General features: G+C 36.3%; 2 protein-coding genes across 2 annotated transcripts; one reads left to right on the forward strand and one right to left on the reverse strand.

The window, feature by feature from the left end:
* Nucleotides 1–4,269: 4,269 nt before the first annotated feature.
* On the forward strand, nt 4,270–11,888 carry LOC103487547 (uncharacterized). Its single transcript, XM_051087561.1, has 14 exons — nt 4,270–4,640; nt 4,885–4,958; nt 5,206–5,289; nt 5,422–5,502; nt 5,763–5,837; nt 6,165–6,257; nt 7,108–7,290; nt 7,370–7,437; nt 7,564–7,615; nt 7,781–7,834; nt 7,943–8,035; nt 8,196–8,262; nt 8,578–8,738; nt 11,487–11,888. The coding sequence occupies exons 1-13, from the start codon at nt 4,499–4,501 to the stop codon at nt 8,667–8,669; spliced, it is 1,158 nt and encodes a 385-aa protein (XP_050943518.1). The 5' UTR covers nt 4,270–4,498; the 3' UTR covers nt 8,670–8,738; nt 11,487–11,888.
* On the reverse strand, nt 9,366–11,299 carry LOC103487548 (ethylene-responsive transcription factor RAP2-13-like). Its single transcript, XM_008445887.3, has one exon. The coding sequence runs from the start codon at nt 10,709–10,711 to the stop codon at nt 9,635–9,637; it is 1,077 nt and encodes a 358-aa protein (XP_008444109.2). The 5' UTR covers nt 10,712–11,299; the 3' UTR covers nt 9,366–9,634.
* Nucleotides 11,889–12,552: the final 664 nt, after the last annotated feature.

Genomic DNA, 12,552 nt, shown 5'->3' on the forward strand with positions numbered 1-12,552 from the left:
AAAAAAATGTAATAATAAAATAACCAGTTAACACGTTGGACACTTGTCAAAGGCCAAACGCAGTTTTAATGCTTCTTAGATCGACACCCCAAACACAAACTAACTCCAACATATTAACAAGGTACTTATGTATTTCTCCTTCACTTAATGGGCCAAACAGGATTTTAGGTTCGATTACGGTTTGATATATTATTGAAGCAATAGTTCCTGAGCCCACAATATGCTAAGCCATTTCATCTCTTATCTCATACTTTATCTTTTCTTTTTCTCTTTTTGATAAGACTTGTTGCATACTTATTTTATATGAGCCAAACCTATTAGAGTACATCAATCACAACTTACGTCTGTTAGAAGAACTGGTTTGGCTCGAAAAAGAAAGCAAACATCAAGTAAATTTCAACAGTGAACAACATGTAAGGCCCTCAATTATTAACACCTATAGAAAGAGGAAGATGAGGGAGGGTATGTTAGGAAATAGACAGAAGACAGGTGGAGAGCAGATTCTGAGAGGGACCCACTGAGAGTAATATATAAAGAATATTTAGGGGATTGGTGGGACAGGTCATATTTTGGGAAAGCAGCTGTGAGTTGTTTTTGGAGAAGAACCCGACCTTCTCGAAAGAGCTGGGGTTCTAGTTGTCACTTTCTATTTTCTTGTTTCTGTTTTTCTATGTTGGTGTTCTTCAGTAATGTTTTTATTACGCTTGTGAACTCTGTGTATTTTCTATTAATATAAATTAGCATAGTACTGTCTTTGTTTCTCCATTGTTGTTTTGGGATTTTCATGAGTTTTAGGGAGGACCCCTAACACAACAATATTATGTTACGAAATAAAAAAAAAATCAATTAATTCATAGCTTATGCATACTATGATGGTCCAATGATTTTGGGTTTCTTTTACAAAAGAACATGTATCTTGTCCCTAAAAAATATAGTCAATAACGAGAGTAATTATATACATACAAATTTAAAGCTCCGTAATGACCCAACTTTCTGGACTAAGCTAAGGTCACTACGTACTGCTACGACTTGACAGTAAAACACACAACTCATAAAAGACCTATTACGATTCATTTAAAACATTCGAAATATCACAAAAACAGTTTCGAGCCCTATTTTAAATCACGTTCCCAAAAGTTCCAAAATATAGTTCACAAAATCATCGAAACAAAATAACCAATCAAATGTTCTAACCATAACTCCATTTAATTCTCAAAAGAAATAGAAATTAACAAAGCGTCAACGGGAGCGTAAAGAAACTAGACGCGTCCATATGGCCTTCACACACCCTTCTTTCCCCTCGCTAGTCTGCCCCTTACCATACCATTACCTGAAAAGTTTAAAGAGAAAAAGGGTGAGTATAAGACATACCCAGTAAAGGACCCACTACTGGGCCCATTAGGGTAATAACAGTTAGCTTCCTATTTAGGGGGGTACCCTACATAAACAGTCTAATGGTTCCGTGGAACGTACACATCAATTGGTCTAGTGATCCCATCGGATGCACATATCAGGCTAATGATCCTGGAGGATGCACATATCAGTTTAGTGATCCCGATGGATGCACATATCAGTCTCGTGATCCCGAAGGATACACATATCAATCCCGTGATTCCGAAGAATACACATATCAGTCTAGTGACCCCGAAGGACACTATGCCTGTAAGGTACGCTACCCCATAGATAAAGCTAACCGTTAACCCTCAGTCCATACTAAACTGTCTACAACAGTCACATCACAAAAACGTTCAAGTTAACGGTTCAGTTATAAGCTTAGCCAGTCAAACAGTTTAGGTTTAATCAACAGTCTCCTCAGTCACTATATGTACATCTAATTCACACGTCATCGTGACATTTCCTTAAATCCAGTTAACTAGTCAAATCATCACTTTGTAAATTCACCTGACGGTACTTCGTCTCAATTCAAACCCTAGCACATCTAAAGGAAATCTATGTTATGCATAACGTCCATATTATGCATAATAGTCGTATTCAGTCTACAACACAGTTCAACGGCGTATACACAATCTACACATGAGGTTTTTGAACTCTTAGTCCCTCCACGACATAACTCCATAACCAGTATCCCGATAACAAACTTCAACTTTACATAGCATTAAGATTTTCATAATACATCGACATTACTATTCCAGTTAACAGCATAGCCCCTCAACATAACCACAATACACAGAACATCAGGGCATCAATGCCCATCAGCAGAACAACTCATTAACGTAAATAAGTGCATAAGCTACAACTAACGATCATGTCACCTTTAATCAGTCAAGAATGCATATAAGTGATGTTTTCTAGGTAAACATGCATCAATCAATTCAGTACAGTTGCTATCATATAATTCCCATATGGGTTACTACGTTCCCAAGGTTTGAGGTCCAGTAGTAAGAAATCCCTTATCTGAACTGTAGTTAAAATCCTTGTTCAATTCGACGTCCAAACAAATCCACCTAAACACAAACTTTAGGGTATAACAATGACATCACCAAAAATCCACATTACAAAATGTTCCAAAGCAACATCTACCGGCTTACCCAAATAGAGGAGAGTTGGCTCCAACTACACTTGCTGTAACACCCCTAAACCTAAGCGTCACCTCGCTAACACCTTCAGGGGATCAACAGTTAACTCAACCAATAAGTTCAACATTTTAATCTGACATTTAAACTCGCATTGACTATTGAAAATGTTAGGAATTCCTTACATTGTTCTTACCAAAACTCACCGGGACTCAGCACGATAAAAACGGCTTACGCGGCTTGGTGAACAGGGAGATCGACTTGGAAAAATGCCTTGGCTCGACTTAGCTCGACTTGGCTCGGCTCGACTTAACGGCTTGGTTCAGGTACGGCTCAGCTCGACTAGCTTGACTTAACTGAGCCGACTTGGAGGAGCCGATCCAGTTTCCACGCGACAGTGGCAACACGAGCACACGACGTCGACGACGAAGAAGACTGCACGGTTACCTTTGTTGATGATAAGACGCACGACGGCCGACACTACACGACCGAGGCAGAGGCAGCCGACGGTTGATCGTGTGCGTGGAATGAAGAAGAAGAACAGTTGGAGAAGGGCCGTCGTTGGGTGCCTTCGCGTCGCTAAAGCGCCGCTGACGACGTACGAGGCAGAGACGGAAGCGGTGGTGCATGGTGCGCTGAACGGAAGAGGAAAGGAGAACGGAGGGGTCGATGGCGAAACCAAACGAAAGAGGAGGTGAAGGCGAGGCGGACGGCAAAACCAGCTTCTCGTAGATGAAAACGAGATGACAGCGACGGAGAACGGGTAAAGATGGCGCGTGCGACGATCGGCTTCGTGGAGAGAAGAAGAAGAAAGAGACTCCGGGGGGGAGTGGGAAGGACTGGCGGCGCGGGAGGGGAGATGGGTTTAGGGTTTTGTTTTTTTTTTTAAATATATACATATATTTATTAAATAATAATAATAATAATAATATATAAATTATATTATATTATATTATTATTATTATTATTATATTATATCATATTATTAAAATTTATACCCTTCATTTTCTTTTTCTTTTCTTTTCTAAACCAAACAAAATTTAACGCCAAAAATTTTAAATTCCCGAAAATTAACATAAGAAAAAAAATGTTAAAACTTACCTCGAAATTTGGGGCGTTACAAGCTCCCTCTTGTTCGCACGTCAAGTGGTTTAGAGAAACCTAAACTTTTATCTCATGGAAGTTGTGTAATATGAGATAGTTTATCTTTGATAGGTTATGTACTTTTGAAACCCCTTGAATCTTAGTAAATCTTCTTCTCATTCAGGCATATGGCTTTCAAGATGCAGGTGTGATTACACCGAACTAGGTTATCAACTTGACTGTGTTCTTTTCTTTTCTTACGTTTACTCTGTGCGGCTTACTTTTGCAATAGCTTTTATGTGTAGATTAACCTTTTAAGTTAATACTATGTTTTTTTCGGTAACAATTTGGTTTTTAGACTTTACATTGCAGCCAGGGGTGTTCACGGTTTGGTTCAGTTCGATTTGAAGCTGAAACTACGATTTGAAGCTAAAACTACACTTAACCGCAAAATGCAAAAAAAATTTAATGACTTTTTTTTTTGGCATAAATGAACTAATAAACTAATTAAGATTTTCTGTTTTTACAAATTAGATAGTCTACCTCATAAATAATAAAATTGGTAACTGAAAAGTACAATGAGAGTGTTACGTAGAGAAGAGGAGATAAAATTGAAAAGGGAAAAGAAAGGAAGGTTCTAACTAAAATGCTAAGTTGAGTCAGTTGTGGGGGTACTTTCTACGTAAAAAAGCCGTTTCTCCCTTGCAATCCAGCTTCTTCCTCTCCATGGAGCGTCGTTTAAAGATTTGAAACTCAAATTTTCTAAGTTTCAATTCATTACTTCATCACATTGTGTCATAACAAATGTTCAAGTAATTCAATTCATTACAAACAAATTTCTTTTCTTCATCACGAATCCAGATCTCACTCTTTCGTAAATTATGGAAAGCTTGATGAACAAGATTCGAAAATTGGACGCCTATCCCAAAATCAGCGAAGATTTTTACAACCGTACACTCTCCGGTGGATTCATCACTATCGCTTCCTCCATTATAATGTTTCTCCTCTTCTTCTCCGAGCTTCGTACGTTCTTCGTTTTTCACATCTTTTCTCATTTCAATCTCTTCCATGCAGCATCCTACATTATTTCTTTGGTATTCATAAGTTGTTAGTTTATTTTTAATTAACAAAATAGCTAAGTCGATTATTAGTGAAACTGTTTTCAGATGTTTGTTTGGATGAATTTCTGTAACGAGTAATTAAATTATATATATATATATATATATATATATATAACATATGTGAGACTTTGCTCTTCTAATTCCAGGTTTGTATGTCCATACTGCAACAGAAACAAAGCTTATAGTTGATACTTCAAGAGGAGAACACTTACGCATCAATGTAACTTACCTGCCAAATGGAATCTTGTTATTGATTTATTGTTATTAGTTTATGTAGTATATTTCGAGGGAAGTTTTAATTTTGGTCAATTAGGATTGCTTGATATAACCCATACAGTGGTTTATACTCTGCTCAACAAATTTATTAATTACTTGATTTTGTTCTTATTCACTATTATTTGCCTTGGAAATGCTCCTGGACTTACACTTGAATGTGCATCTACGTAATGTTCCTATTCCATGTGCAGTTTGATGTAACATTTCCTGCACTTCCATGTTCTGTTCTCAGTCTTCATGCTATGGACATTAGTGGAGAGCAACACCTTGATGTGGTATGCCATCCCTAAATTCAAAATGTAAATGATATCATTTGGTTCTCCGTGCAAGAAGATTCACATATAAGCAGTCCTTGGCACTTAGGATCCTTTGGTTAAATTTCATTTTGATGTCTTTTAATTATGCAGAAACATGATATTGTAAAGAAAAGAATAGATTACCAGGGCAATGTAATAGATTCAAGACCAGATGGTATTGGATCCACTGAGGTATATAAATCCTTTTGTTTTTTTTTTTTTTTTGCATTGTCTTTTCAGTTACCGTTTACCTTTCTGGATAGTTTCAAAAAAGGTTATATTACTTACCTTTATTTCTATGAACAATAATTAAATAGAATCAAGGCCAGATGGTGTTGCTAATGAGCATGATTTTCTTTATGATTACTGATTTTGGTATATCGTACTAATAACTTTAGAATCATTGAATAACGAGTTGCTTTGTTTATAGAATCTGTTTCTACTTCATGCAGATTGAAAGGCCTTTACAGAAGCATGGTGGCAGACTCAAGCAAAATGAGACGTATTGTGGTTCCTGCTATGGGGCAGTAAGTGCAGACTTCATGTTTTGGATTTTTGTTTTGGAATTTGAACAATGTTTAATTGCATTTTCAAGTTCTTTGAGAGAAATCTAATATCACTCTTCTTTATAGGTTTTAGTGAGTACATCAGTTGTTTACTCGTTCTTGATTGGACTAGCCTGCCAATTCAAAATTTGATAATATAGGCAATTAAGACTACCCTTGCTATACCTGCGTTTCCCATTTATTTTGAAGTTTGTTTGATTTAGAACAGTAAAGGTTTGGAACTGTATAATTGAATTAGTTGCTAATAGTATTACTTTTATCCTTTTATCCCTTTGTTCTATTTTTCAGTCAGGTGAGGATTGTTGCAACTCTTGTCAAGATGTGCGTGAAGCTTATCGTAGGAAAGGTTGGGCTCTGTCTCATCCAGATCTTATTGACCAGGTTGGATTATTTTCTGCATAAAAGCATATGATATGTTATTTTGAGATGCAAATTTCATTTTAAATTTCAAAGTCATTTGACTGTTTGAAATCTATTTGAAAACAAAATAAATAGTTTTCTGACTCAGGTCGACATTTCAAAGTCATTTGACTGTTTGAAATCTATTTGAAAATAAAATATATAGTTTTCTCACTCAGGCCAACTTTATGATAGTTCTGATACATTGTTTCTTCTTTTGTAAATTCAATTGATAGAACCCAAATGTATTGAAATATAAAAGATAATGAAATTACCATATAACTCTTCCAAGAATTCAAGCCAAGGTACTTGAAACCTCCCTTTCTTGAGATGCCACCAAGCCTAAATCAAGAAATGAACTAACTTCACTCTTTATCCCTCATTCTATTTATAACAAATCACCATAACCTAGCTAAATTATTAATATACCCTCAGTATCCTTAAAATATTCATAATTCTATCCTAATAGCATTCCCATCATACTTACAGATGATTGAAGTTCATCATTGGATATGGTTAACACACGAATCATAGTGAATAGTAATCCAAAGTTAAATTGCTCAAAACAAAAATCCCTTCAACTTGTCAATTTTGATTGAGTATCTCAAACTGTGGCAATTGCGGTTTATTTATGAAAGAATTTAGTGAAACCCTTCTCGTGGTCTATTTTCAATTTAGAGAAATTTAGCATTCAGTCAATTTCAACCTAATTTTTTTTGGACATTCCAGTATTATATCATTTCTTGTTCTTAGAACTTTTGAGTTGCGAGATTGGATTGCACTTCCTCACTGAAATGGAATCTCTTGTATCTTAACTTATTTATTCTTTCAGTGCAAACGAGAAGGTTTTTTTCAAAGGGTAAAAGATGAAGAAGGTGAAGGATGCAACATATATGGGTTCTTGGAAGTTAATAAGGTGGCTGGAAACTTTCACTTTGCACCCGGAAGAGGCTTTCAACTATCGTACTTCCAGATTCATAATCCATTAGCATCATTTCAGTGGGATACTTTTAATGTAAGCAACTAGTTTGAAATGAGAAATTTGCTGTATTTCTTTTCAGGATATGATCTCATTTATTTATAATATTCTTCAGATAAGCCACAGAATTAACAGATTAACTTTTGGAGATGATTTTCCAGGTGTTGTAAACCCTCTTGATGGGTAGGCTCCTTTTTGTTTGTTTGAAGTTTAGTAAATCGTCATTTTACCTTAAACTAATTGTGGTATTTCCCTCACATTCTCTCCCTTTTGTTTTTTGTTTCTTTTTCCTTCTACCTCTGCTTCAAGTGTGCAATGGAGTCAAGGAACACTCAGTGGAATGTTCCAATATTTTATCAAGGTTATTTTAAGTGTGATATCCTCGCCTCCTTTTTTTTTTTTTTCCTACTCTTCTCGTTCTCTGAAATTGACATTTCCATCAATTTGTTTCTATTGTTCTGCAGTTTAGAGATCAGTTGGTTGGGTTTTCTTACTTGAGAGATACCTTTCTGAAATTTCCTTGCAGGTTGTGCCTACGGTTTACGAGGCTGTGAATGGAAAGGCTATTAAGTCAAATCAGGTTGAGTTGAACTTGGATATTTCTTGTCTCTAGTTTCTAATTTTTGGATGGTTATCTCTATTGAACTTTCGGATGGTTGTTTTAAGTGTGAATATTTCTTGTCTCAAGTTCTCTGTAACTCAACACTTGAGGGGCATAGATGGAGAAAGCTTCCAGGCTCTTCATGGAGTTTTTTTCTTCTATGACCTGTCTCCCATAAAGGTGGGTTCTCTACTTTTATTCTAAAGTTTGTTGCAAAGACCCCTATTTCTAATCTTTATGCAATGCTTTCTTTCAAGCTCCTTATTGGCTTTTGGCATGTGGTATTACATCGCAGACTTTGTCAGGTGTCTTAACTACCCAATCATATTGTATTTTTCAGGTGACATTCACAGAGGAGCATATCTCATTCTTTCACTTTTTAACAAATGTATGCGCTATAGTTGGAGGTAACTTACAAGAGTTATTTGAACCTCAATCAGTTCATAAAATTTACCTAAGCTTGTAGCAGTGCTTTAACCAGACACAATACACAACAAGAATGTCAACCATCTTTCCTTTTCACTCGATTCAACTTTTCACATAACAGTTACTTTTTCTTTTTTAATAATGGAAGCATTCATCCTCATATAATCTGGTCACAGTTTTAAATGGTTTCTTTTGTTTCTTCATGCCCTTTGTCTTCCAGCCAAGTTTCATCTGCTCACAGTTATGATACATTGTTTCAATTCTACGTTGCCTCAATTTTTATGGACTTTCTGCAGGAGTTTTTACTATTTCGGGGATACTAGACTCCATTATATATCATGGTCAAAAGGCAATAAAAAAGAAGATGGCACTTGGCAAATTTATTTGAGCATCGATACAGTTGAAGAGTCAAATCGTGAGATAAATATGCAGAATGACTCTTCCCTTCCCGTTGTTGGTATGCTGCTGCTTTTGATCTCAACTTTCCTGATGATTCCCTTCCAACAATAGTAGTTTATCTCCGCTCATATTACATATTAAATGCTTCTCTTTATTTTTTTCTAGCTTTCCAGATATTCATTTTCTTAGTGCTCAAAATAGTGTGAATATTTTTCCGAGAAGGAAAATAGGTTAGCGGGGCCATTAATTTTTATCTGATACTTCGCATGAACTTGGGTCAATTGAAAAATTAGTGTGGTTTTTTAAAAAAATTAGGTAAAAGAGGTACTTTTAAAAGTATTTAGGAGGAAGGGGCATTCACCTCGAAAAGTGTGTCACCACACTAATTTTAAAAATACCCCTTTGGAAGTATACATATTAAATATTGGGGTACTTTTACCCTTTTCCTTCTGGAAAGCATACAGGTTTCGTAGAATAAAGAATTTTGTAGTGTCCTCCGTTACAAAGAAATAAAAGCCTGTTAAACCGAGATCGCTGAATTTTCTTTTTAAAAATTTCCAGTGTTATTGATGGAATTATTTTTCAATGTGGATTATGTACTTTAATTATTCAAGCGTTGTTTGTTGTTTTCGCTTGCCTACTTTTAAACTTATGCTTTGTCAATGTTAATATTGATATTACAAAGTGTTGAACTCACCATTTGTTTAACCGCAAATAATAGACAATAGTAACATACCAATAAAAAAATGATTACGGTTACTACAACTGAAAAAAGAAAAAAGAAAACGAAAACTAATTCATTCATGGTCTAGCAAGAAAAAAAAACCAGCCGACCATGGACATTTACATGATATTGACACAATGCCCATTTAAAAGAATCTGAGCCTTGAGCCTTGGCCTGCAACCTTCAATAAAACTCTGTTGCAGGTGCCGATGAAGATTTCGAACGAATTATTAAGATAAGATCGATGCCCAATCGATCTCCGATGGATATTTCTCTAGCATTGAATTCTCCCAAGCTTGATTCTGATCCCATGGCAACTCTGTGAAGTCAGGAAATATAAGATCTGATAAAGGCGAAGACGCTTCAGACCCGTCGCTCTCAGTGACAGCCCGCGACGAGGAGTTCTCCACCTTAACAGCTGCTGTTTCCTCAGCCATTGAGCAGAATTGGGACCTTGACTTCTTAGCTGCAGTAACAGGCTTCTTTGAGTTGCCTTGTTTCTGCGGCTTGGCCAAGTTATCACAAATTGCTTGGAGCTTTGCAGCTACAGAGGAATGTAGAGGTCTGTACTCGCCGAATTCGCCTTCAACGCAGGAACCTTGGTGCTTGAGGTTGGGGAAATTAAGTCTGGCAGAATCCCCTCGGAGCTTGAAGGCTGCCTCGTCATATGCCAAGGCAGCTTCTTCAGCAGTGTCAAAGGTACCAAGCCAGAGCCGAGTTCGGTTCCTAGGGAGTCGGATCTCGGCCACCCATTTTCCCCAGTGCCGTTGCCTGACCCCTCTGTAAAGCTTTGTGGGTTTTGAAGACGAACCCACTTGCTTCATTGGGATCGGCTTGGGGGCGAGGAAGCTGGGCGTTTGTTGTTCAGAGGAGGATGGTGGTTGATAGTTTTGTTCGCCCCAAGCAAAGGCTAGTGGGGTTTGGTTTTGAAGAAAGCTGTTTTGAGGTTGGGAATGAGGGATTTGAGATGATGATAACTGATGGGGTCCAATTGTGAATGGCTGTTCGAAACCAATGAGGTTTTGGGTCGAGAACCCATCTGAAAATACTGGGTTCATCGAAGTGGAGCAGCCATTTGGGTACAAATTGGACTGTTGAGAAGCAGAGTGAGAGAAGTTGAGGTGAGTATTGAAGGAAGAAGAATAATGAGGAGGGAGATAAGGTGTTGGTGAAGAAGAAGGGAAAGTAGAGAGAGAGGAAGAAGAGGAGGAAGCAACTTTAATAAAAGGTACAATTGCTTCCATTAGTTCACCACCGAAGTGGTCTGTTTGCGATCCTTCATTATAGAAATCCATGGCAGCTGCCATTACTTTCAATGGTTCACCAAAATGAAAGAATCCAAAATGAAAAGAAAAATAAAAAATCCTACAGATGAACCCGATTCTTGTTAAAATAGAAAGAACAGGCCACGACTAAAAATATCAAAGAGGTCTGTAAATAGACAACCCCTTCAACTTCCAAAAAAGAGAAAAAAAAAACAGAAAGAAGAAAAGAAAACCAACCTTCAGGGACTAAAATTCACCCTCCATGCAGATTGATCGTTAGAAAAAAAAAGAATGAAAAAAGAGAGCAACAAAAACAAAGTAATTAAACTACAGAAAAACAAAAAGTAAAAACACAAAAACTGGATCTCGATTCTGAAAATACCTGGCTTTACACAATCCTAAGTTTGGTTATTGTTCATTCCTTTAAAAACAAACCCAAAAACCAGAACCTGAAAGACAGATAATTAACAGAAAGGGATTCAGAGAAGCGGGGAGTACAGAAGGGGGGAAGAAGATGATGATGATGAAGAAGCTTCAAATTGATATTTTTCTCACACACTTTTAGTTTCTTTTTTTTCTTTGCTTATTCTAAAGGCTCGCTGTCTCTCCGCCTACAATGCTTATTCCCCACGAGCTTCCACCCTTTTATAAGCCTCCAAAAGCCTAAAATCACAGCGTTTAAATTATCCATGGTAACTTTAGGAGCTTCATAATCACGTTCACCATCTCTGATTCTCCTTAAAGTTCCGTTGACCAAAAAACTTCTCGTGTTCACACTTTACTAACTGATGACTTTACTCTTTCTTTTGCTTTGCAGGTAATCAATTCATCCCCCCTTCTGACAATTCTTGTTTCAACTTCAATTCTTGTCCGTTGGATGTCGTCGGCATGAAGCTGATGCATGGCTCCGATTGAATTACTCAACCTGGGAGCCCCACACGGTTTCCTAAGCTTTGTGTCAGTTTATTGGATTACTTCACATCCTGAATTTACAGCAAGTGGGCCAATAGGTAAGTGCAAATTTTGAATTCTCTTTTTATTGTGTAATTATGACTCTTAATTCTTTCACTAATCATCTCCTAATCTTTTAGAAGACTTTTCCCTACACACATCATTTTAACGTGTATTAGAAAAAACGAAGCCTTCAAGAATTTGATATATATATATATATATATATATATATATATATATATATATATTATTATTATTATTATTATTTATTTTCTAATGGTTGCTTTACTTTCCACCTTAATCGCCTCCACAATCACCCACCAATTGTCATTTTACAGTAAAAGTTATGATGTCAATTACTTTACCTCAAATGAAACGATTTTGTATATGATAAAACTGTTCTGGCTGCTGCTGGATTGATATGTTTACAATGAAAATAACAATATGATCATATGGGTGGATGATAATAATTAGTTCTCTTCTCATCCATTGACTCGCTAACATTTGATTATGAAGTTGATTGTAAAGTTGATTATTGATATATAATGTTTAAAGGTTAGAACGTGCATTAAACAAAATAATTGGAATAAAATAAAGGTTGGTCAATGGAACTATTTAAACGTCTCTACGAATCACGATGGAGGAATTTTTGGAGGGAGCTGGAGTGTAGTAGTTGGCTATTTTTGTATAGAATTTAAAATGTTATTTGAAAGGAGCCATTAATTGAGGTAAAAACAATTTCAGTTATTATTGTATACCACCTAAGTTGTTTATTAGATAGATAGATAGAAGAGAGTGAAATACTTTTATGTTGTAAATATATGAAACATTTATATATTTGTGTTTTTTAGTAATTGCCATTAGATGAGATGGGGCGATTTTCATATGTGAAAGGGTGTTTAGATAAGGAATGGAGATTGTAAACCATGGTT

The sequence above is a fragment of the Cucumis melo genome, chromosome 7 (assembly GCF_025177605.1).
Source record: "Cucumis melo cultivar AY chromosome 7, USDA_Cmelo_AY_1.0, whole genome shotgun sequence".
NCBI lineage: Eukaryota > Viridiplantae > Streptophyta > Magnoliopsida > Cucurbitales > Cucurbitaceae > Cucumis > Cucumis melo.

What these genes read in the sequence shown, in the direction of transcription:
- LOC103487548 (XM_008445887.3), bottom strand. Translation starts at nt 10,711, where the DNA reads ATGGCAGCTGCCATGGATTTCTATAATGAAGGATCGCAAACAGACCAC.
- LOC103487547 (XM_051087561.1), top strand. Translation starts at nt 4,499, where the DNA reads ATGGAAAGCTTGATGAACAAGATTCGAAAATTGGACGCCTATCCCAAA. An exon ending in GTGGTTCCTGCTATGGGGCA is followed by an intron (nt 5,838 to 6,164) that starts GTAAGTGCAGAC and finishes TCTATTTTTCAG; the next exon opens with TCAGGTGAGGATTGTTGCAA. An exon ending in TGTTCCAATATTTTATCAAG is followed by an intron (nt 7,616 to 7,780) that starts GTTATTTTAAGT and finishes ATTTCCTTGCAG; the next exon opens with GTTGTGCCTACGGTTTACGA.